General features: G+C 44.1%; 1 protein-coding gene across 2 annotated transcripts in view; it reads left to right on the top strand.

Annotated features, from left to right (window-relative positions):
* PAMR1 (peptidase domain containing associated with muscle regeneration 1) overlaps positions 1–26252 on the top strand; it is a 58365-nt gene that overhangs the window by 9958 nt on the left and 22155 nt on the right. For both annotated transcript variants that reach the window (XM_009472846.2, XM_009472847.2), the window contains exons 2-6: positions 2780–2956; positions 3713–3841; positions 10199–10313; positions 15297–15514; positions 19664–19771. In XM_009472846.2, the coding sequence (XP_009471121.1) occupies positions 2780–2956; positions 3713–3841; positions 10199–10313; positions 15297–15514; positions 19664–19771 (747 nt within the window). The remainder of the gene's footprint in view (positions 1–2779; positions 2957–3712; positions 3842–10198; positions 10314–15296; positions 15515–19663; positions 19772–26252) is intronic.

Genomic DNA, 26252 nt, shown 5'->3' with positions numbered 1-26252 from the left:
ACTGTTATTAAAGAGGTGCATAAAGTCTTTACACAAATTTCTTTCAAGAATAGCTTCTACAAAACTTCAGAATAATAGATTTCATGATTTCTGTGAAGAAAATCCTAGAGAGGATCACTTAAAAAATCTCAGATCCACAAATTTCCTTGTCAAGGCTATATATGTTGCCCAAACTGCAGTACCTGACAACTTGAAAGGGAATTAAATTGTCAGTAAATCAAAAGACAGTCTATTTTCATTGTCCCAGTTGAGACAAGGGCAAGAAGGGAGAAAACAGCATTTCTAGGTGGCAGCAAATTTATTTTTACACTTCTTTAAGGGCCAAGATCTGCTGCTCCCATCTTAACACTAAATATTACCTTAAACTCAACTTATGCTACAAATACACCCATTCCATTCACCAAGAATAAGTGTGGCATCTGTTTTTTGGCCCTGTTGTGTACACAAACTACATATAAAAATAAATATGCATAAGCATATACACACACACTCTCTACACACATACAAATACATGTGCAATATTTTATGGAAGCATAGAGTAATTTAGGTTGAAAGAGACCTCTGGAGGTCATCTGGTCCAGCCCCTCTCTCAGAGAAGTGCTAACTTGGAAGTTACATTGTGTTGCTTGTAGCTTTATCTCACCAGGTTTTGAATTCCTGCAAGGATGGAGACATGCCTTAGTCACCCCAGTGCAACTTTGCCTGTGAACATTTGGATCATTTTACAGATAGTAGTTTCTCTTGGGCAATTTACAGACACAACCCAAATGGATATAGCTATTTTATTAATAAGCTTTAGCAATTTTGAGAGAGATTAGATTTCTAGCTTGAGTTGTGAAACACGACAATTTGAAGGAACCTTTGCAAAAGCTCCTGAGTGTTGGGTAGTTATTTATTACTCAGACTTTGGGGAGCCCTCCTTCAACAAGGAGTGAGACCTCACCCCCATACACCACAGAAACAGCTATTTTCAGTCATGTATGCGGAGATGTATCAAACTGAGTGTCAGCTCTAATAAGATAACTAGACACGTGTAATCAATTTGCTCTGGAATCTGAATCAGATACAGTTCATAGATAAATGGCTTCATTAAAAGAGAATAATAGCCATAGGTTAAGAAGTCCCAACTTGGCCAAGTTGATTGACTGCTGTTCTGGGAATTACCAGGCATGAGTTTAATTCCTGGCTCTGCCATTGTTTTTCTCTGGGACCTTGAGCAAAGTCACTTCACCTCCCTTGTGCTTCAGTTTCCCATCTGGAAAAAGGACTTTGTAGAGCATATCGAGATCTACAGGCCAAAGGCTATATAACTGCTAAACAATAAGGTTATTTAGATGCAAGAATTTATTATTGAAATAAAAAAATTACAGACTCTTATTGAATGACAGAAGCAGCTTTCTTTTTCTTTTTGGAATGATTACGGGGGTGGGGAGGGGGAATAGAAAGGTTTCAGTGCAAACAGCAGCCTGGTTTCCAAACTCAGAGTGGTGGTGGACTCTCCCTGGTCAGTACACCAAGGACAAGGGAAAGGGTCAGTTCTGAGGAGCACAAAGGGCTGAATTTAATTTCCCAGCCAAAGGGAAAAAAATGAAGAAACAGTTTGGTGGTTTCATTTTTATGGAGCCAGTAAATATCATTAGAGGAAAAGATAAGCTTCCAGGAACCAGGCTTCATGAGGCTGTGGAGAATCAAGTGAGACAGAGCAGCAAGGTTCAGTGGTAGGGAGCTTCAGCAGACATGGTAATTAGGTTATGAGGCACAAAGAAACAAAAAACAGCAGTGTGAGAAGGGAGTGAATGTACAGGCACAGATGGGAGTTTTGTGCCTTAGAGATGTATGGCTTGTTGCAATGACACAGCAGCCCTGTTACTCAGAGTTTGAAACAAAAGGAAAAAGGATGTTACCTAACCACAATGAAAAAAAAAGAAAAAAGGGGAGGAGACAGGGAAGAAGAAAGAGATAGTCTCATTATGTTTCCTTCATGCCTCATCTTTGTAGTATGCTCTCTTTCTTTTTACCATCAGACTCCATGAAAAAAGTCATCAGGTCTGTCAGCTGGTTAGGAGACATGCTGACAGCACTGTGCACTCATTAGATTTCACTTTGTAGAATTTAGACAGCATGTTGGTGGAGAAAGATGGGATCTGCACTTACTGTGGCAGTCTGGAGTCACAGTCTGAGGTTGTTTCCTAAAAGGGCACTTCCAGCATAGCTTAAATATCATCATATGAGGTTATGCTAAATAATAAAAATATATTAATAATGTTACCATATTAGAAATGCCAGACAAAATGAACCTTTAAAAATAATGAACACCCTAGTCTTCAAGAGTAGCAAATTCACAAACAGAAATACAACCTAAACATGCTATTATAGTTTAAATAATCTATACTATATATGAGGCTGTAAATCAGTCCTGCGATTTGAAGAAGAGTTTCTCACAGGACGTCTTCCTCTGTGATTTTTTTAAACTATTTTTCTCACCACAGAAGTGCGAAGGCCTTGCAGGGAAAAGACTAAAGTGAACATATTCCTTCCCCCTGGTCTGTTTGCCTCCTCTGGCTGGCACTGCAAAACTGCCCATGTGTTCTTTAGACACCCAAACTGAGTTGACATTTCCACCGCATGTTACCATGTAGCTTGGGATTTCCTGGGCCAAAGACCTCAGACAGCCTCATGCCATACATGATCTGACAAATCGCTGAATAATAGATCCTTCCAGTCCTCAGCAGATAATGGACTATTTCTGTGTGTCCCCTTCTCTGTTCCCCGCTTGCAGAGTACACAGTGATCAATGAAAACTGCCCGGGTGCTGAGTGGAATATCATGTGTCGGGAGTGCTGTGAATACGACCAAATTGAGTGCATCTGCCCAGGACGTAAAGAAAGAGTGGGCTACACCATTCCCTGCTGCAGGAATGAGGAGAACGAGTGCGACTCCTGCTTAATCCACCCAGGTATGTTTAGGGCCACATTGTGTTTACATCAGATCTTTGGCCAAGGCATCAGCACATAGTGGTAGCTGGTGGGCAGGGGAGCAGCGAGGGCAGGCACATCTCACTGGGGCATGGGATTGACCCACATCTCCTCAAGAACTCCCTCTGCCACTCTCCTGAATGCAGCAAGACACTTGGCAAGGCAACCCCGCAGCAGGTGGTATTGCTGCCAGAAAAAAAACACTTTCTACCAGCAATGTTGTTCTCGGGGCATCTTGGGGAGGCTTGGGAGCTGCCAAAGGGTGATGTTGCAGCTGGCTTCACACTATCAGCGTTGTAGGTGCTCTGGGATGATTTGCATCCCCAAAGCAAGAAGAGAGATGACTTGGAAGTCTGGCTAGCAAGGAGGAAAGGGCAAAGTGAAAGGTGAGAGCAGGAGGAGACAGGACCAGGTTAGAAAACATCAGAATCACTTGGGCTGGGCCTGAGCAGCACCAGCATCCACATTCAGACTCCTGAGAGAGGCATTTACAGTCAGAGCAATGAGATTTAGAGGTTTGGGCAAGTCAGACTGGGAATTTGGCTCCAAACCTCAGAGTCTGAGCTGCCTGGGGTTTGGGGGTGGAGGTTGGGTACAGTTCACAGCGGGGAAGCTGTCAGCACCGCAGCAGTCACTAACGTCATTGGCATTTTTTGTGGAAAAGAGAGAGAGGCTGCTTCTCTCCCCGCAGGACAATCCACCTTGGCTTTCTTCTAACACAGTGGCTCTCCTTTCAGGCTGCACCATTTTTGAGAACTGCAAGTCCTGCCGCAACGGCTCCTGGGGAGGGACGCTTGATGATTTCTACATCAAGGGGATGTACTGTGCAGAGTGCAGAGCTGGCTGGTATGGAGGGGACTGCATGAGTAAGTGTCCTACATGGGCAGGGAGGCATGTCAGGGACAGGGAGTGGTGGGATGGAGCCAGAGCCATGCTGTGCCTTTCCAGCTATTGCTGTACGGTGACTCCTGCAAAGGCCACAGGCAGGAGAGGGCAAATACAACCAGGCAGTAAGCAGATCTACAGCGGGGAAACCTCTCCCAGTGCTCATCCGCTAGGGATTGGCCCGGGCCCCAAGTCACGGGAGGTTACAACCCTACTAAACTTCTGGTTTGTTTTGGTTTATTTTAAAACTTTAACTACTGTGACTCTGGAAATCTTCTGTTCTCTGCATTTCCTGGACATACTTCAGCATAACTGATTCCCCAGAGGCCTTCATCAAAGCATAAACCTTTGCAAGGGCAACAGCTGTATCAAAGAGCTTCTCCTCTGTCCTTCTTCAACCCCTGGGCTGCAGAACCAGCCCTGAGGATGTCCCAGTGCTCCCTCCCTCCTTTGCACAGCTCCAACACACTCCAAGGCAGCTCTGGAAAACAGTGTCTTGCAACTGCTAACAGCACTGTGACGGACCAGGAGTATTGCAGGCTCTGGTAGCAATATCTGAAGGTTTTGTTCTGACAGCATACAAAAAGCTCCTGCTTCCTGGATTTTGCTAAGCTGTTGGTCCCAGTGCTATCTTTCAATAATGAATTCCGTAAGCTAATTGGATGCAATTTAAGACTAGTATTTCCTTTACCAATTTCCCACCGGTGAAGGTATAGCCTTTCACCAACCATCTTTCAATTTTTATTGACTGCCTCTTTGTTCACATTTCACTGAAAGGGATGAAAGCAGAGTTTGCTTTTACTACTCTGTTCTGTCCGTTATTCTACACACCTTAGTCTTGTCTCCTCTTAGTCACTGATTTTAAAGCAACAGTTGAACCTGCTTTCCCAACACAGCCCATGACCATTCAGGAGGCGAAAGCAAACAAAATAAAATCACTGCTTCAAACAGCAGAATACAGGGAATCAACATGTTTCAGCAAAAGGCCTAATTCAACCTTCATGCTTTGGAAGTTGCTAAACTCAGTCTCTTGCAGTTTACGGTGTGATTTCTGATAGCACTTTAAAGTCCTGTTTGCTCTGCATTGATGCCAGAGCTCCCCTGGCACTTTTTATAAGAGCAGAGACAAGAAAGAATCATCAGCTCATGTAATCCTTCTTCCCTCTGCCTGAGTAGATCGGTTGCCTACAGTATATTTCAGCCTGCTCTGCCTACTTGTGTTTTAAAGCACCCTCACACTGCAGTCTATTGGACATTTTTGCAACACTGAAATTTTGCAGAGCTTTGTCTAATAGTGTTTTTCCTACTACTTGCTCTTTTGAGGGAAGCAGTGTGACACTGAGGATGTGGTCTCTTTTGTGTGGTTCTGCGGTACTTCAGAGGCAGGGTAGGATGGGCATATAGCACTATTGTCTCTTCCACTCTTAACGAGGAGCACAGGGGACAGCTACGATCCCAGCACACTCCAAAGCTCCCGTGCTCTGGCTCTCATGGCTATCTCACTTTTGGCCTTGACAGTAGGCTCAGGCATGCAGAGACTGCATGTCCGGAAAGCAGCCTATAAGCATGGTGGGTGCTGGCTGGCAGGCTCACAGCTATGTGGCTTTGGGTCTGGAGGGTGGCCAGCAAGTAGCCTTTGAATGACAGTGTGCTGCTGGAGCAGTGGCTGTGCTAACACAACACATTTTGGACAGTGAAGGAGGAGGCATCTCTCTTTGGTACCTGCACGTAGGATCACATCTGGAACTTTGCAGCCTGACTCGGGCACCTCACCAGCAGCAGAGTGCCAATAAATCCTAGGAACACAAGGGAGTGCAACCACAGTAATTGGGGGATGTAACCTGTCTACTTCACCCTATATTGCAAATGTCAGTGCCCTCTGCTAGCAAGCACATGGACGGCCTGCGGGACCTGCCCTGCCCAAGCTCGTCGTGCACGCAAGCCACACACAAAGCTTCAGCCCACACCAGGTCGGCGGCTGTGCGGAGCAGCGTTGCCCAGTGGCCGGAAAGCACGGCTCCTCCTGGCAGAGATGCCCTTGCAAGGCGTCCCCAACTAAAGAAATTTTTTCCCCAGATTTTACCTCCTCCTGCCCAGCGAGGCCCGCGTCTACCTTGCCCCTGCGCCGAAGGCAACCTCCCCGCAGACTTCACACCCGCCGCCCACACCTGAACGCTTTAGGGCGGTTGCCCAGAGCACGGACCCGTGCGGAGGGGAACCGGAGACGCGGGCGGACAGCCCCCGGCCGGGCTCCGGGCTGACCCGCCGCCGCCCAGGGAGCGCCGGGCTTTGTCTCCCTCTCGCGGGGCGCGGGAGGCGTTGCCGCGGAGCACCGGCCCCGGCCAGCAGCGAGCGGCTCGGGCGGGCTCCGCCGTAACCGGGCGAGCGTCCCAGCGGCGAGGGGCCAACGCTCCGGCTCCATCCCTTCACTACCAGACCGCCGTAAGGAACCGTCCCGGACACGGCCCTACCCGGCCGGGCCCGGCGAGGACTCCCCTCCGGCGTCCAGCCTCCGCCGCTCCGCCCTCCCGCCGCGCCATTTCCCTCAAGCGCCCCGGCCCGCCCACGGGCGTCGCGCGGCACCACCGCCGCGCGGGCGCTAGGTGGCGCCTGGGGGCCCCGGAGGAGGACGCGGCGCCCGGCCCAAGGCCCCACGCCCCGGGCCGCTCCGGTCAGCGAGGGGGGAAGTGGCCGCGCGTGTAGGCACAAGGGGATGAGTGCCAGGGGTGCCGAGGAGCGCGCAGCTGTAATTTAGCCTACGGGCACGAGTAATGACTGTTTAATACCACACTAGTGTGGGGGGCAGCTGTGGGGCAGGCTCTGGTTACCCCACGGGGAGCAGCAAGGCGTGCCGGTGGGGCTGTCCCCAGTCAAGGGGCTGCCCGCAATTGCAAGGGCAAGGTGAGCCCCTGGGAGCAATTTCTGGGAACTGCCAGCAAACGTGGTGATGTGTCTGGAGGGCTGTGGCAAGGAAGAAGTAGCATGGGCCGGCCCGTGGGGCCGTACTGTCTGCTGGTGTAGCTGGATGCATGGACATGTCTGAAAACCAGCCAAAGGACACCAGATCATTTGGTAAAAAGCGAAACGGTACAGGGTAGTCCAAAGGAATGTTATTAGGAAAAAACCTCACTGAACAGAGTTAATTAGGTACTGAGACATTTCCTAGTGGAACTGTTTATTGGATTGGACTATCATGCCCTAAAAGGCACATCAGAGTCTAAAACCAGAAGAAAAACGACCCTGCAGGACCCCTTCTTCTGTACCCTGCACTCCAACAGCCTTTGTCAACCTCCGATTGTCATGTTGCTAGAAAACACATATACCATCAAAGTAGAGGAGAAAGTGGTGTTGTCTAACAGCTGTCCTCAGCCTTGCTGTCTGAATGTGGTCCCCATGACGAACAACAGTACTTGTAGTTTTAGAGACTTTGCGAACATTAGTGTTGCACGTAATAATGGTGACCAACAAACAACAGGTAACAGCAAGGCATGACGAGCACAGCTGCCTTCACATATCAGTTTGTTTCTGAATACCAGTAACGTTTCTACTCTCATTGTCCTCTGTTCAGTCCTCTTGACCTTTGAAGGAGCCCCATATCAATGCTGAGACACTCAAAACAGCAGATAATGAGTTCTTACCGGAGGTCTCCTCAGGACCTCTCCCTCCGTCAACCCACGGGTCTCCCAAATTGTTTTCTTTTCTGTTAGTAACAAGCCTTAGAGGAAATCTTACTGTGGCTCTGAAAACTGCCTTTTTTTCAGGAACAGGAACGGAACAAGGATGTTGACACTCTGCCAAAGTGGATTATTTTTTTGTAAATGAGGCAGAACTTGCCAGCATTTGTGTTTAGGATGTAAATTATTTTTGAGAGCTTTCCAGGTTTCCCGCAGATTCAGAATGGGAAGAGAAAAGACTCCTTTTGATCAACAGATGATTGAACTGTTCATCTGGGGAGTCAGCCTAACTTCTGCTAGAAGGGCTGGAGATACAAGAGCACAGACCTGATGTGATCGCAAAGGTGCTTCATGCAGAGAAGAGTGGTAGCAAATCTGAGAACATTCTTTTGGAGGCAGTCATTGAATGGTGGTCTTTAGCCTCTGGACCACCTGCTTTGCTGGCCAAACCTACTTCCTTGGCACCAGTGTTCAGAGAGTTCAGGCTGTACCACTGCAAACAGAAAAGTGCATTTAGTATGCCATGCACACAAGTATCTCTTTTCACCAGTTCTTTGGCTTTCCTTTGTTAAAGGCATCAGAAACTCAAAAGCCCTTTGGGATGAAAGGGAAACTTTCTTTGAGGTGGTCCAAGCTCCCTGTCAAACCATCTGAAGATTTCTAGCATCTTTGTCTCAGGTTGTTTTTGAGGCAGGAGCCAGTGGCAGCACTTGTTTCTTGCTGTGGGAAGGAGCATTATCATGTGCACCACAACAGATCCTGCTGTACTCACTGAATCCTAATGTGGTTGCTGGGCACAGTCATTAATCCTTGCCTTTTACAGAGAGAACTAAGTGAGCCACAGAGGAGGATGAAACACTTTTGAGGAACTCTTCTGAGCAGGATTTCTGTTTCCTTGGGCCCTGCTTAATTAAGGGTAACCGAGGGTAAATGAACAAAGGTTATTTCATTTGAACAATACTTTCTTAAGAAGAAAGAGGAGTGATTGACCTGCAGTTTTCACATTTCCCCATAGACCAGATGCAGCAGGACTGATTTCCAGACACTAAGATCAATGGGAACCGCAGATGCTTGGTACTTCACCAAATCAGGTCACTGTCACCTTCTTTTCCCAAAGGAAGGAAGGGCCCTGAGGCAAGTGTTAAAACTGACCATTTCGGTAGGAAACATTAATCCTGTGTTACTGGTTGAAAGTTTAGCGTTCCTCTTTGGAAACAAATGGAAGGAGAAGGGCTTTCTGTTGGACTAAAGAGGTAAAAAGAAGCAAGAGAGTTGCTGTGGAGGTCTTTTGGGTCATTTGTCTTTTTACTTATCCTCATTATCTGTGGTGTGCAGCCTACCAGAGTCCCCTGGTTCGGTGATGCTGTTTGTTAGGCTCAATTGGAATTTCTGGCTTACGGTTACAGCCTCATCCCCCAGCAATGCAATGGAAGGCTTACCAGGGAATGTAGCCATGTGCACGACTCCATTCGGAAAGATGTAGTCAGGAAAGTAGAAACTGAGAAATTAGCTCTGTTTGGTGCATCATGACTTAACTGTGCATTTTGCTAGCACTTGCATTTGCAGATGACAGAAGGCTCTAGAAAAATCACTAAACAACTTTTCTTCTTCCACAGAGGAAAATACCATTAGCCATATTTTATAGCTGGGGGAAAGGGAGAGGTGACTGAAGGTGAGAGAACTCTCTAGGCTAAAAATGTTCAGCATCCAAGATGAGGAATTAGGACAACTATCCCTGGACGGCTGTCTAGGGACAGCTGCAGGATAGCCATGAAAAGATATTGCTTCCTCAGTGTGTGACCTTGTCTGTTGTTTGTTTGGGTCATTGTCCTCTGATGGTTTTCTCAGACTGGGCACAAATGACCCGAGTACTTCATCTTATTCTGTTGATGCTGGGCACTGAAGTACATTAGTATGGTTAAAAGCTAAGAGTGACACAGGCAGAGTGGGACAAGAGAAAAGGAAGGATAGGAATTAACCTGAGAGAAGGGATGAGGGCTGTATATTATATATGTGTTACATCAAGTCATTGGTGGAGGAGCTGTGATGGTTATAGGTCTCCATTGGCATGGTGGCATTAACGTGTAAGGAAGATCTGGTGAATCCCGAGGACAAACAGATGTCTCCTCTAGGAATACATCAGCTGTTTTTCCTCCAATAGTCTCCTTATGAAGGACTTGAAATGATGATGTTCAGTGCAACAGCTCCTCCTCTCAGTTTCGCTCACTTGAGCTAATTCGAGTGTTCATTGTACCTTTGGCACTTTCCCACCAGCTTCCTTGGCTTCAGTGATTACACAGGTCAACATAAGATCCATCAAAACTGTTCTGAGCTGCAATGTCAGTCAGGTGGGTGGGTGGACTAATCAAGAGTGGGGCAAAAGCTGTAAGAAATGACTTCATGGGGCTGTGTTGCAAACCAGGGAGAAGCAATCAACTGAAACTTTTCTAGGGGTGCTCTTAGCCTAGACATTACTTTAACAGAGTCATAACTCTTTATAACCATTGTGTGGCTGTCCATTATTTTATATACTGCCTTGTAAGAAAGTGTGTATCTTCCTAAGCCAGCCTGTCTTCTCATTCCTGTGTTGTTTCTACATGTATTTTCTTCAAATGCCTCTTGAAGGTCCCTCACACAGATTTTTTTTCTTCTTTTGCTCCCCAGGGTGTGGGCAGGTTCTTCGGGCTTCTAGAGGACAAATTTTGCTGGAGGGTTACCCACTGAATGCACGATGCGAATGGACTATTCATGTTCAAGCTGGATTGAACATTGAATTAAGGTAGGTCATACTGACTTTTAGCACTGGTTTCAGGTGGACATTGGGGCATGTGGATAACCCAGAGTCAATGAGGGCCAACAGCTGGGAACTCTGGGGCAATGAAGGTACTGCCACTACTTTGTGTTTGGTACCTCAGCTCTTTCCCCTGGTCTAGCTTGTGATGCACAGCCACTGCACAAATCATCAATGCTGTGCCTTCAATTCCCATTTAGAACAGCTGGATGCTAAGGGGAGTTTCTCAGATATTGGGCACAGTGTATCTCTCTAGATGTCTCTTCAAGACCTTGACATCAAAGCGCCCAATATTTTCTGAAGAGTGTACCGGGCTGAACTAAGACATTCTGTGAAGAAAAGCTGCAGAAACATCTGGAGGATGTGATTGGTTCTCCTGCAAGTCATCGCTCCTCTGACCTGCTTATGCTTAGACCTGTTAACCCATCCCTGCTGACTCAAGCTCACAGCTCTTGATTGTGTATCCCGCCTAGTGCAGAACCCCTAGTTGGGGTAATTAATACTGTTTTCACGTGAGTGTAGGAGGGAGCTCACACATGCAGCAGGAAGCTTGGCAGGATATTGTATTCAAAACCCACTAGCTAATATAATAAAAACAGTAGCTAAAGCCTTCACATCAATATTTCACCAGCTTTGGAGCCCAGGCAAAAGAAATATGCTAGATACACAGATTTCTTCCTATATGTTTGAAGAGAGACTTAATATTTAATAAGAGGAAGAGAAATCAATTGACTAGAAAAGAAGAGCTTGTGACATTCCCACACTAATGCTCTTTTTTCAGACTTGCAAATGCAAGCCTGTTGTGTAGTTATGAGCAGCTGCAGTTATTGCCTGGATAGTGTTGGAGCCTCTTGACTCTGGAAAAATGTGTAGGAGACACAGGGGAGCAATGCTGTGAGGAGGAGTTTTGTGTTCTCATGACACAACTTTGCATCAGTCCCAGCAGGTATGAGCTGTACCCACCTTGTTTTTAAAAGATGTTGTTGGCTAGGTGTATGATTTGCACAGCACAAGCTCAGGGAGGTGGTAACCTGGTATTCTTTTACATTTCTGAACAAGGCATTGCCAATTGCAAGGCTTAAAAAGTGCTTCAGGAGCTACAGGTGTCACCCTGTCTCCACTTTTATGGGGGTGGGTGTGGGAGTGGACATGGATCCTGTGCATGCACATCACTAGTGAATGCACCCATCTCTGGGTAAAGAGTTGACAGCCAGGTGGAACCAGGCACAAGGTACAAGAAAGGGAGGAAAAGCTATTTTAACAAAGGACACTAGATCGAACAGCAGTCCTTGCTGTAGCTGCACTAAGGAGACTATCATCCATTTTTAAGGCAGAGGAATGGGGAGTGCTGTAAAGTAAGCTAACAGAGGTACTTAGTCTTTGGAGAAATCAGACCTCCATTCTAGACCCTGAGGGCCACCCACATGCATGCTAGGAAGATGTTAGTGTCACATGGGATCTGTACAGTTCACTCCGTTTACCTTTGCTGTTACCAGAAGATGCAAAACTAGCATGAGTAGCATCCTGCAGAGAGTGCCTTTCGCTTTCTTCCCATGTCCATCCTTCTTATAGTCAAACAAACACAACACTAGGCATTTTGTTGGTGTGACATAACATAACATTCCAACTGTGAAAGTCACCAAGAGGGAAGCCTGAGCTACCAACCTTCTCTTGAAAGCAACTACATTTATCTGAGCTGGGTAGCATTGGAGAAGCCTAAAGTCCTGTGCCCAACCCGAGCTGAGCTTGATGTTTAGGTGCCTAAAGATCCCAGCAGATGATATGGCACTTCTAGGGAAAGATCAGGAACTGTTCTGAATGTCTGCACTTAATCCTTGCTACCCTGCAAGTCAGGAGGCATAGGAGGAAGCCTCCAGGCTAACACAACATGAGAACCTATATCTACCTCACATAAGGTAACCCTGGAGTGTGTTTTGAATCAGCTGAGGTTTTCAAGGTGGACCGCCTCAAAGCTGGCCATTGAGGTGCTTCAGCAGTTAGATACTGTGGAAAACTGGTACATTTAGCCTAAAGCTTCTCCTTTAGGGCATTCCTACACAGAAGGGCAGGTACAACTAAGCAGGCCACCAGAGTCTTCTTCCTGGGTCTGTCATCCATGCTGTATCCCCTCTGTGGGTGCTCTGCTTAGAGCTGTAATGCACAGCCAACATTGTGCTGAATCAGGACAACTGCTAACAAAAGAACTTCATTTTCTTTGTGCACAAATCCTGTTTGCTGCCACTCTGATGGCTTGCGAAGGCAAGGATGGGGACAGTGTGATACAGAAGGGGAACAAAGTGGTTTGTCTCTGCTTACATAGGGCAGGAAGAGTAAAACTCTCGGGAGCACCCATAAATCTTCCCTTGCTTCAAGCTGTGCCACGCAGTCCTTTGGGAGTTGGCTAAGCAGAGCAGTTTTGATAAATGGTGCCCAGACCGTGGTGGTAGTTTGTTTTCTCTGCTTTTTTCCAGCCTTGTTTTTCTTTTGGTTGTGATGTATAGGCTCCCTGAGCCTGAGCCATGTCAGGGATATCATACCACAGTAGAAGTAGCTGTAGCTCACAACTTTCAATCATTTTCTTTAATGCCTCAGCAGAGATGCAGTTTTAAATATTTTCCTTTGGCTAGAAGCTTTCCTCAGAGGGGTTGGTGAATGTATTCACACTGCAGACACTGATCAAATCAAGACAATACTTTGCATTCCATTTTGTATCTGATGACCTGTAGCACTAAATTAGCATGCTTAGTTTTGTAATATCCAAGAAAATTATTACATAGTTACAGTTTCACAGGTGAGGGAACTGAAGTTCATTACATTGCCTGTACCTGTGATTTAAACAGCAATAGACCTCATGGTCTGTAAAGGGTCCTGTCAGCTGGGACATAGCCAAGAGGTTTTGAAAAGCCTTGGCAGGCTTCCTGACCTGCCAATTCTGAGTCTTAATCATGGGATCCCATGCTATCAGTACAGTGTACCTGCTTCTGTGCTAAGTTAAATAAAATGCAAATCAGAACCCCCTATGCCTTTCACATCTTCCACTCTGTTTTCATCATTTTTTAAAGCAGAGAAAGCAAACAATTAAAAACAGTATTCTGTGTATGGCTCTTTCATTCTGTGCCTTCATTCTATGTGAGTATCTCTTGATATTCTTTGTTCAGGAACACACTGCTAGACAGAGTTTACCTTTACATCTATAAATAATACTGCTTCCATTACATGGGGGGCATCCCAGAAACTGTCCTTCTGTACTTACACACATACTTAATTTTAATCAGAAATGTACTAGTTCAGAGAACGGGTAGGTATTTTTAGGATTGAGTCAGGATAGACTGTAGCCTGATAAGTGTGACAAGGATGAATGGGTTAATTTGTATTGCTCTATAACTTCCATAAGGGTAGATCCCTGGGGTATGATCCACCAGTGAAAGAATGTTTTGAAGATGTAGTGTATAACCTGATGCCTGTGAGGATGTCTCTGGCAAACCTGACAGAACTAGAATTCAACTCATGCATTTTATGCAAAGCTAAGTTGAATTAACCTCTCTCTAGTGCATATTAAAAGCAGATGCCATTTTTTTCTTATTCTGTATTCCATCAGATGATTTAAAAAATGAGGGGCTCTGCTCCATTGGTGTAGCTTCCTACAACTGCTCGTTCATTTCTCTCTACGTAGTGTACTGCTGATGCTCTAAAACCAACCATATGACCTGAACAAAGGTGATTGAGTGAAGAGGCCTCTTAAGTCAGCTCATGAGTCATCAAAGAAAGGTCATTTCACATAACGTGAGGGCCTCCTTAACATGGGGGCCTGAGTCCCAAGAAGAGGAGAGCAGGAAATAGGCTCCAGTGCTCTCTTGCCTCTTCAGACTGTGAGATCCAGCAGCAGATCCAAAATTTTTCTCACCTCTTTGGTGTGAAAATGCAGTCTTTGCAAGTCACTAGGCCCACACTGGAATAAGCAATGTGGGTAATTTAGCCTAATCCTAAATACACATCTGCAGCTTTAGGAGTTGTCACGGAGATTGAGTACACAACAAGTTTAATTTATAAAATATTCTGCTAAACAGTTAGTAGCATGGCCTCTCCCAGGCCCAGATCTTCTCATTCTTATCTGCTGTACCAAGGCTGGGCCCAGCACCCCTGGCCATTGCTCATTCTCCAGAGGCACTTGGTGTTTCTCACTCTCTTTCTCATTCATATTCTGGTGGGATGCTTTGGCTCTGTGCCCCACTGAATTCAAACAGCAGCATATAACATTGCTGTTAATGAACAAGAGCCTCGTAGAGTGGCTGGATCAAAGCTAGGAAAGACAGACATTGTGGGAAAAGGCTTTAAATATTTCCCTTCTGCACTAACTCCTGTCCCTTATTTCTGCCCTCAAAAGAAGAGCAAGTGCCAGACATTGGGGATTTACTACCATTTTGCTTTCTAATGCAAAACATGCTGTAGTATTTCGGATTCCCTTTGCCTATTTCTGTTACATCCCCAAGCTTTCCTTGTACCCCTAATTGCTGACTTCTGAACATCACAATGTAAATAGCTTTTGAGCCTTGGTCTTTGATACTGTTGCTTTCAGTACTTAGAACTTTATTTAGGGGAAATACAACAATTTTATCAAACAGCCAGGACAGAAATATGCCCCCTACAGTGTCTGACCCTAGATGAAAGTTCTAACAAACATTGTAATGTGGTTAGGGACCTGATGCATGTGATCAGACTATATGACATCCAATTTAGGCTTCACTGTTCTGCCACTTAAATATTCTCATGGAGCAACTGTGTAGAGTTGAGCTGGCTTCCAAGGATCATGATGCAAAAACTGAGATGAAGTGAAAGGGACTTCATGTGATTAGGGACTTGTTGATTCACTGAAGCGGGGGAGGCACTAACATAACTAAACACCCAAATCAATCAGAGTCAGGGTGCACAGGTGAGAGTATGCAGTCTGACTGTGTATCCTTGTTCCCCAAGATTTTCCATGCTGAGCCTGGAGTTTGACTACATGTGCCAGTATGACTATGTGGAGGTCCGTGATGGGGACAATTTGGACAGCCGAATAATTAAGAAATTCTGTGGAAATGAGAGGCCGCCTCCCATCCGAAGCACCGGGTCTTCACTCCATGTCCTCTTCCAGTCTGATGGATCCAAGAACTTTGATGGATTTCATGCTGTCTTTGAAGAAATTACAGGTAAAATAATCCAAAAGTGGAACATGCCACTCATTCTCATTAATTCAGTTTCACTAATCTTTCTCCCTGTTTTGCTTCATTAAAAACTTTCACGCTGTGTTGCCAACAGCAACTTACACAAAGTCAGTGCAGGGAAGATTCAAAAGTCGTCAGATGGCATGTGAATGTGAGGCTCTTCTAACAAAGACTGAATTCCTTCTACCTGTGTGAAGAGCAACAAGCACATCAGCCAGCACAGAAAAGCTGCAGTTTTGTGAGACTTTTCTGTTTGAATCTGAGAACTAAGAGTGCAGAAGGAAGTAGAGGAAGGGGCATGTGTAGCTGCAGTGCAGAATTGCTCAATGCTGTGTGCAGGAGGAGAATCACTGTCTCAGTTAGCAAAAACCTGATGCAAAGCCTCATAATTAGCTGTGAAAATGCCCTGACATAACTCTTATGTTGGCTCATGTATCATACCATTAGGGATTAAAAAAAGAGGTGTATACAAAGGACAGATTATTTTCTTTAAGAAAAAAAAAAAAGAGCCATTTCCCATTCTGTGATGAACTCAGTGTTATGAATGACAGAAGCAGGGCTCCAGAATTCCTGTGTTTTTTTAGTATTTAGTATTGAGTCTCCCACACTGCTTTCCATCGTTTCTTTCTGGCTGCAAAATAACATTGAAAGTGTAGTTGGCTCCTCATTTTGCCATTGCATTTGAAGCAGCCTCTGTGCTCTTCCTGGATCTTCCTTGTTTAGCTATGTAGGGAATTTTGGTCAAATCTATCCACAGTACTCCTGGCACAGAAGGCTAATCAGTGTGCTGCTTTGCCATAGATAAACCCTGCAGGTTCTATGACTCACCATAACTTCCCTTCCACACACCCTGGTGACCCATGTTTCATGAGGTCATTGAGGGTAGATCTGGCTGAGGAAGTTTGGTTAGTTTATATAATCCTTATATAAATACACAAACCTTCAGTGGATCAGCTGTTAGCAATGATCAGGAGTGTAACTGGCAATCTGAAATGTGCATACCGCTGGATACTGCATCCAGCCATTGCCTATGCCTATCCATATGCCTATGCCATTTCTTAGCCTGCCCTGTTCTTCAAATGTTGCCTTTAGTACCTTTTATTAGCACCTTTTATTAACATAGCAGAAGCAGTTAGCTATTGATAGTTATCCTGGGCTTACAGCAGGAGAGGTGATATAGAACAAATGAATGTGGTGTGGGCTATGTTGCATAAGGGCTGCCTACACTCAGGGAACTAACATTTTCCATATGGTGCAAGTTGAACTGATTCTGTTTTCTCTGCCCAGCAGGGAACACTTGGTATTCGAATACTGTTGAGCACTTTATTTCCGCCCCATTTTTAGTGGTAATTATTCTGAGGCTGGGTGGCTGCAAGTGTGGTAATCCACACAGAGCATGTTGCAAAAGGCTGCTTAGAGTTTGTGAGGAGGTCTTATTGTGCACTTTATTATGAGGCTGTTCTGGCCTAATGTGTAGCTGCAGTGAAAGGCTTTTAAAACACTCCCAGTTTCTTTTTATATGAAGCATTAACATGGCCAGCAGGACAGTTTAGAGGAAGAATACGCCGTGCATGGGGCAGCGTAGAATTGAAAGCAGGGGCAGCAGAGGATCAAAAGCTCTGGCAGCACATTGCAAACTGAAGCATTTCCCCTGAAATTTCCCTCTGTGCACAGTACTGTGGAAAAGCTGAGGTCCCCAGAACAGATTGTACAGGGCTTGCTAGAGCAATTCCCTGGGCTGCAGTTGACAGCAGCAGCACTTGTGCTTAGAGGACGTGGACCAGGCCATTGAGGTGATCTGATGTCCCCAGCACCTTAGTGGTGTAACGGAGAGGACTGAAGAAGCGTCTTGTGCTGTCAGAAATTTAATTACTTCTCTTTCTGTCTTCCCTTCCTCTGAGGTCTGTACTGGCTTGTAAGTCATAGCTTGCTGAAGCAGTGACACTGACGGCACAGAGATCACTGGTTCAACTGCCAGAAAGGTTTTGATTGATACAAAATAAGCTGCAAAGCCTATATCCCCTTTAGGAAAGGTCACTGCATGTGTAGTTATTAAAGGACGAAATCACACAACCTGCTGTGCTGCCTGGTCTGGAAGCAGGTCCCATCCCATGCCAAGTGTCAAATGGGAACCACTAATTGGCACAAGCGACTAGAAGTCACTCAACAGACTTCAGATGAGAAGGATGGGGAGCCAGATGAGGAGGCATCAGGGTCTCTTAGGGATTAGATGTATGCTGGATCTAGTTAGATGAAAGCCTGTTATTGAATTTCAATAATGCTTTACTTTCTGTACCCCCAAGCTAGTGATCTTTGACACAACATAGGGGCTTTAACCTTTCGTAGCACTGTCCCATGTTGTTTGACTGAAGCCAGGAAATCAAGACTTCTTTAAAAAGAAAAATATTTAGTGCTCTTGAGTATCAGGCATTTTCAAGAACAGTATCTGGCACTTATCCTCGTTCACTTGACATGCTTGCTTCAACAGAATCATGAGACAAAGCTGGGGCAAGGACAAAGCTGCAAGTTCACTGTCTTCAAACCAGTGACTACAAAATATCAGTCTGTACAGGCTCTTCTGCTTCTTCTTCCATTTCTCAGTTATATTTTACATTAGTTGGATACAGTACAATTGTCACCTATAGATTTGTTTTAACAAATGAATTACTGTCCTTAGTCAGACCTTAGTCTTCAATGAGACCTGGAAGATATTCATTGCCCAGCTGTGTATGAATTGCTATTACACCACCATATGCAACCTCCAGAGAAATCTGTATGTGGCATCTATATATTTCTTGTCTCTTGCCAGCTGGATACAAGAGACTCAAAGATTATTCTTCAAGTGAAGTCTTTGCAAGGAAAACTGCTGATTCTGATATCTGTCATTCTGGACTGCAGCAGAGGGAATGCTTTAACTGTAATAGTACACAACCTCACCATGGGTCCCCCAGGGCTGGTTGCTCGTGGTTGCAACACTCAATGGCTCATACAAAGATTCATATTTCTGTTATAACCAAAGTAATCAGTGTATTTAGCATGGAAGGACAAAGATGATCTGTAAATGAATTAGCATGCAGACCTTTCTAGCAATTATGATTTCAAAGTTTAATCTGTAAGTTATCAAGCATGCTTGGATAATTCTTTAAGATGGCAAGGAATATGTTTTGTAGTCAATGTGAGCTGAAACTGAACTCAACTTCTGGTATGGATCCAGATGTGAACTTTGCTGCAGAGTCTTGTTTTGTTAAGATGGACGTGTAGCAGGGCATCAGATCCTGAACTCCTCAGATGTTGGAGTTACTTGAATCTTAAACTGGATCTAAATCTTGAGATTTTGGCTCTACTTTCTGTCTGCTAAAACCGATACTCAGTTTGGAAAATAGTCTAAGTGTAAATGATTTCTTTGTATTTTTGAGAGTAAATTATGTTCTACTTACTCATCTCCCCTTAGAGCAGGCACAAAAGAAAGTGTGTGTGTTATTGCACAGTGGAATTTGCTGATACTAAATGGCGCAATTACACATTCTGATACTAATTTATGCTAATATGTACAGTTTGATGTGTATCACTGCTAGATTTGTGGTGTGCAAGAGCTTCCTTGGCAGACTTAGGGTCATCATGGCCATTCAGAGCTTCCTGATCCCAACATCAAAGAAGTGCTCCTCAGGGGCAAAGCAACTCCCAAAGTCTGGGATGACAAGATCTGAGACCCAAAAAACCTGCCAGAACCATGGATCCCAGAACTTACCCCTAAACTCTGGGATGAATGGCAGGAGAAATGTAAGTTCATATTAAATGTCTTTAGTTTAGGCTAAGCTCTAAACACTGTTGGAGCTTGCTGTAAATTATTTTTCTTCCACAAACCTTTCTCACCACTTGACTACAGTTAAAGGAAAATGGTAAGAGTAAGTGATGAATGCTGGGAAAAAAACTGTCCATCCCTATAAGATCCCCTCTCCAGTAAGTAAGAAAGAAGAGCAGAAGGCTTTTTGACATGCATTAGGCCCTTTACTGTGTCTTCCTAACTTTTAACAAGCATATGTAATTTACCCCAAGACACAACCATCATGAAGAAAAATAGATAGGACCGCCATCCTATGAAAGACCATGAACATTCTTGCTTTTGTTTTATAGCTTGTTCTTCATCTCCATGTCTTCATGATGGAACGTGCATTGTAGACAAAAGCGGTACCTACAAATGTGCCTGTCTGGCTGGCTATACAGGGAATCGCTGTGAAAACTGTGAGTACAGGCACTGTGTGTATGACCAGCCTCTAGGGTTGTCACTGATGCAGGCCATTAATTGTTAGGAGTGTCATTGATATGTAGGTTGGTTAGGTCAGTCACAGTGCCAGCGAATGCACTGAGCTTCCTGTGGCATTTTTAAAGACACGTTGCTTGCAGTTTATGAAGATTTCCACTGAATAGTTCTGGAGTTTTATATCTATGCATAAAAAGGTAAAACAGAATTGGAGCTGGGAAACAGCACACAAGAAATCTTGTAATGGACCAGCCTTATCGGACAGAGATACACCTGCCTGCTATGTTCCACTGTGTAGATCAGCTGTTCTCTTCTAAAAGTACATACCCCCGCTGAGCCCTGTGCTTGATGCTCTAGCCAGAGTCAGTCCTAGGAAGTTTCTCTTCCCTCACAGCCACCTGAAAGGTAGAGTTCTGGCACCATGAATGACAGAGACTTGGGATCAAAACAAATGAAAAAGGGTAGATTCTGTCCATATCTGTGTTGGTTGTCCTCACTGTACGTATAGTCATACACCTGGTTTTGTCCTGCCAAGCGAACTGTAAAATAACTGGGCTCAAATGAATTCAAATCAATTGTCTGTTCTAGTGATTTAATTCTCCATGCTTGAGCAAATGTCTTCATCTAACATGGCTTGAAAGAGCAAGAAGGAGTAAGAATTGTGCAATATATGCTATGATAAAGGCTGTATCATCTCTACTAGCTGAAAGGAGCATTGTGGAATATTTAAAGTCACTCCAGCTCCAGCTGGAGCTCCAGCTGACCCTGAAGGATTTCAGTGATACTAGTGAAATCCACTTGGGATCATATTCGGCCCAAGACAGAAAGCATGGTTTACTGTGCCCTGCTGTGGCATTACTCTGGCCGTAAGGCACACAATGCCTTGCCTGCTTGCAGAGTTTCCAATTCTATGTCAGAGCAGCCAATATACACCAAACCTCACTACTTCAAAATCTTTTCCCCACACGTGCCATTGTCAGGAGTGGATTTCTCTCCTGGAATTGCTTTTACTTCATCAGGGGAGTTAAATCATGGTGACATGGTACCTCCTTGCATGGATCATTTTGAGATAAAAGACCTTTTAATTTCTACAGATCCAGAAGCAGCTCATAAGACTTGACTTTTCTCCCAGCAGACCAGAGGAGAGGTAGTTTTACATTTTCTATAAGCCTGAAAAAGTTTTGGTTCTGAACAGCATTCCACATTCTGCCAGATTGCACAGACTCCTGGTATGTTTTTTGTAGGGAAGGGGTTGCTGAAAATTGAGGGTTTCTGACCTCAGGGCTAATGTGGCTGGCTCTTCTGCTAACAGCCTCTTTCTTGTGAGTAGTTGTTTAGCAGGTCATTTAGGGATTGGAAACTCCTGAGCTCTTTGCAGCTGCTCAGTGAGATTAATTCTGTTCCTGTCTTTAGGAGAGAGTTAAAAAAAAGAAAAGATTCCTGTCTGGTTCAGAACCAACCTAAATTTCAAATTAATTAAAATTCCAGCAAACCTCAACCCTAGTTTTGGCAGGCTTTACATTACAGTCAAGGCAAGAAATGAAGCTCACATTCTTTTACTAGTTTTCTTTTGTAATTCCAGTGTAGAAACTTCACCTGTGCAACACACAGAGCAAACAACAGAGGAGGAAGTCGACAAACAATAGGATGAGACTTCTGTCTTCTTGTAAACAATGAATAATATAGGTAGTAACAGAATAAAAGGGAGGAGACACTTAAAAATATATACAGTAAGATTTTTAACAGGAATCCTGTAGTTTGATTTGTGAAAGAACAGTTTAGGTGGATAAAATACTGTTACGTTATGATGTTTGTGGCTGTATGCTTGCCTTTTGCTTATGCTAGGAAATATTTTTTCCAGCACCTATATTGCTGCCTTCCATAACATAGATAAAGGTTGGCTTTTTTTTCCTTGTATGTGAATAGCAAACCTCACAGTGGGAAAACATCATGGCAAATCTCTGTTCTCTCTGGCTTCAAAGAAGTTTCTTCTTAAGATATTTCCTTCAGTTTTGCCAAAATGTATCCTAAGTATTTTCCAGTGTATGGGGGGAAAAAGGCAGAAAATTAAAGTTTCATTTGATTTTTAAGAGCAAAAGGAAGAACTGGAAAAAATATCCGTGGCTGTAATTCTTTAAAAATTAGTCATGTAGTTTCCTGAACAGCATTGCAGTTTAAATGTTAAAGGGAGATCATGTCATGCTCAGAATCTTTCTGTCTGTTAGGTCTTGTAGCAACAGTGCTGTCTTGTGAAGTGGAGCCAAGGGAAATAAATTTATTTCTGCAGAAAACAATCATAAAATGGTCACTTTTGGAATATTGAATATGACTTTGGACACTATGATGCTGATTCTTTTAGTTTGGTTTTCTTGGAGCAAGTCAGGTGCAATACCATTAAAGTCAATGCATTTATGTTAATGAAAAATAGGTATAAGAGAGAAGAAAATTAGAGCACCTTAATGTTAAGTGCATGTAGAAGATTTGAGGTGGTGCAACAGAAGGTACCCAGAGAGATACAAGGGTTTTAAAGAAACCTGAGGGACATACTTCAGAGGAAGGGAGACTGGGATTATCTCATTGAGGAATAAGTTAAGGCCAAATTAAAGAAATTCAGCAATGGATGTTTCATGACAGAATCAGAAATCTTCTAAGTCACCATCCCAATACAGCTGTGACTTTTTGTCTGTTACCAAGTTTAGATTTAAAGATATGGGAATCACTAGTGGAATTATGGAAATCACTTTAATGAGATAAACCACAAGGAAACTATTTTTTCCTCTGTTAAAGTAAATTCCATCTATTTAACAGGATGGTCAACATTGGTAAAGCTGTTTTCCTGCGGTAATATTCAACCCTAATTGCTCTGTCAGTTACAATTTGCAATATTAATACAATAATTAAAGACACAGGTTGCTTATAACTATCGGTCTCTTTTCTACTATGGCAGCCAGGAAATTATCTTTTTGTTTACAATTTGAGGGGCTAATATAATGATTTAAAGGCTTCAACAGCATGAAGTGAAATGCAGGCACATGTCTTTCTAACAGCTGTTAATATTTCAATCAGTCCTGTTTCAGGGCAAAAAATATTTTATCTAAATATGTCTGATTTCACTCCAGAGACTCTATAGGAAATTGTAAAACAAATGCTAACCAGTAGAGTCAGTTCTTTCCTTCTTTCTTCTGCCCTAAAACACAATAAAGACAAGTCCTAGAGACCAGCAACAGATACCTTCTTACACATAAGCATACTTTGTTATGATGATACAGTAAGTAGAGAAAACTAATTCCTATTTTGAAATACTTGGGCTTCTTTCTGATCTTAAACTGAATTTGCAGTATAGCTGCATACCCCTCCCAGTGACCCCTTAGCCATGCTGACATGATTGAGGTCAAACTCAGGCTTTTATGTCTGACCTCTGTAGATTTTAATGCAAATAATCCTGCAATCAGAGGCATTAAAAAAAACCCCAAACCAGATCGTCTTGTTGTCTTAGCCTGCAATACCCTGAAACAGATCAGCAACTTCCTCAAGAGATGCACGTTAAGGAAAAAATAACAAGCTGACTAGTGGCCTCATCCTCCTCCTCTGCATGCTATAAAACATCTACTCAAGTATCAGACTAGCAATGACACAATGTCAGTGTGACTGACAGTGTACTGTACAGTGTGACAACTACTTGTTCAACTCAAACTAAGAAAGGTCTTTTCCAAAGTCTCAGTGTTGAGTTTGCCTGCTGAAGACGCAGCTGTGGAGAGACGGTACTGCTGGTACCCCATGGCAAATGCTCTCCTCCTCTGCTTGTCCTCCTCCTAGGATGGGGTGTTCTGACTCAAGAGTCCTCCCAGGGTTTGCTGGCCCCAAAGCAAGAGACCTTGACCTCATCCTGCCCTGAAATTTCCTGTTACCTTTATTTCAAACAAAGCCAGGCGAACTAGAGTTCCTACGCAAATAAGAGGAACTTGTGCTGAATGGGGAATTCAGGGCTCAGATCCGATTTCCATTTTTATTCTGTTTCTCACTCCTGTCCGCCAAGAAGAGGAGGTTTGTTCTGCATCCTAATGAAGGGTCCAATCCAACTGACTAAGCTGTATAAACTAACTCCTTGATGTAGACTTTGATGTTGCTAGGGCTGGCCTTACTATGTTCCAACAGGCCTCTGAATATAGCTTTCAGGCCCTTCCCCACTGCTGATATAATCCCCTTCCATCCTTCCTGGCCCCATACAACTGTGACTTGGGCTGGTTCTTAGGGATGCCCTCACCCTTAATGGACTGACTGACTGGTATTTAAGATAGGGAGAAAGCATTAACACTCCCTCACCCCCTGCCTTGTTCTGCTATGGGAGAAATGAGGCCAGCTGTCAGTGCTTGGCATAGGCTAGACAGAGTTTTAATCTCAGCAGAGTCTAGGATGAGGCACTGGGGAAAGGTTCTGGACATTAAACCTAGTTTTCTTACCTAAACATGGACATGTAACGCAGAGTCTTCTAAGGAACATTTGGAGTTTTTTTAAATTTTGTCAGAAAGATCCTCAGTAATAGGTTTCAAGGAGTGCCATAATCATTGTATATAATCACTGGTATATATTGTGCCATTTGCAGCCCACATGTATTAGACCCTGCCTACGCAGCATGATTACAGTGGAGAACTTCAGTTATAACCAAATGCCCCTGAGCCCTTTCTTGCCACTCTGGCCTGGAAATCAGTCCTATTCCAGTTAGGGAAAATGTTCCAGAAAGAAATATGACTCTTAATTTCCCTATTCCTAGCCCCCCCATAGGTTTTTTTTGGTTGTTTGTTGGGTTTTCCTTATTTTTCTCAGTGGAAAATAGCTTATTACAGCTTCTTTAAAGAGACAGAGTTCTTCCCCACTTGTGTCAAGGTGGCTTTTTTGGTGGCTATGTCAAAGAGATGAGATTAATGCCACTCTTTCTCCATCACATTTCTACAAGTCCTCCCTATAGGCTTAAGTGTATAGGGTGGGAAATAAGAACCCAAGTCCTGCTGCTGCCAAAGCACATATATGCCTGGAGTTGCTAAGGAGTAAAGGCCAGTGGCCTTTTTTCACTATCACAATCCAAGGGTTCACCTGCCTTGAGACCCACACACTAGCAAAAACCTTTAACTGGAATCTGGCAGTTCTCAGGTTTTGCAGACCCATTAGGGGTTACAGACTAAAGCTGAAACCAGCACCACCCTTTAGCCTGTCATACAGCAGCCCTGTAGTGTGAACACAGGCAGGATGCTCTCTGAGGTGGCTTGTTAGCCAGAACTTGTCTGGGACTGCCTCTGAGAGGCAACGTAGTATTGCTACTTGTGCCTTGAGCACTATTACTTCGTTAAACTGGTCTTTGTAGGCAAAACTGTTCAGAAGGACAGTTAGTTCAGACCGGGTGAGATAATCCTGCAGTGAAGACATGGCCAGTGCAGTCAAACAAGAAGCTTCATTGATCCACTCTTCAAAGCCAGATAAGACAATAGTACTGCCGTACTTAAAAAACCGAGAAGTTTTTAAGTCACCTTCAGAGTTCAGTTCTGGTGGGATAATGCCCTCTTTTGTTCTCCTGAGCTGATCAGAAGAACATTGTGATGCTGGCTAGATGTTTGCTAGGATGTTATCCTTGCTGCCCCATACTGCCCCACAGTATACTCCTTTCCAGGAGAACCATGTGTTTACGAGGCAAGATCTGTATTGTTTAGTGCCTAGTGCATGAATCTGAAGGGCTTGGCTTGAGATTGGTAGAGATTGCTGCTCCCAGTTTTCACTTCAGTATATTTCCTGGAGGTTTCTCCCTGGGTTAGAAGGATGCTGGAACAATTCACACAGCAACTGCCAAATCACCAAACATTATGTCTGGTGCTTTAAGGTAACCTAACATCAATTTTGGGTTGTCTTAATTCACTGAGTGGTAAAATAAAGCTGTTCAGCTCCTGTTACACAAACAGCCAAGATGCCCCAAAGGAGGACAGAAACACCTAAGAGAAAAATCAGGTTGATGGCTGAAGATGGAAATTGCTACAAACATCTGAAGCAATCACTAAACAACTGCTGCTTGTGAATCAGCCTGCAGAAAACTGGTCCCTAGGACTGCTCTTTCCTTCAGCTCTGTCAATATGACTTTTGGATTGGGCAAATCATGCAGTCTCTGGAAGGAAGTTGCTCATACCATTTAGCAGTGTTTGATCTCATAATATTTTTATAGTGTTTTGAAACTCCAGTAAGCGTAGCTGACAGCAAGGCTGAAAGAGACAGGACATCTGCTTTATTGACAACTCCTCTTGTCCCTTTGTTATTTTCTCAGTGTCTATTAACTATACAGTTTTTTTAGTTTTTCAGAAAGTGAAATGTGTCTGGTAAAAACCCATGGTATTCTGCACAGAGCATAGCCCCAGGCGTTGCTATCATCTAAATAAATCAGAAATTGTCTCTTTGTTAATGTAATCCATCCAAGGACAGGCC

Source organism: Nipponia nippon, unplaced genomic scaffold (assembly GCF_047370975.1).
Source record: "Nipponia nippon isolate SJK-2023a ecotype South Korea unplaced genomic scaffold, ASM4737097v1 scaffold_10, whole genome shotgun sequence".
Classification (NCBI taxonomy): Eukaryota; Metazoa; Chordata; class Aves; order Pelecaniformes; family Threskiornithidae; genus Nipponia; species Nipponia nippon.
Note: the sequence above shows the minus strand (reverse complement) of the source record. Positions and strands in the feature narration are given on the sequence as shown.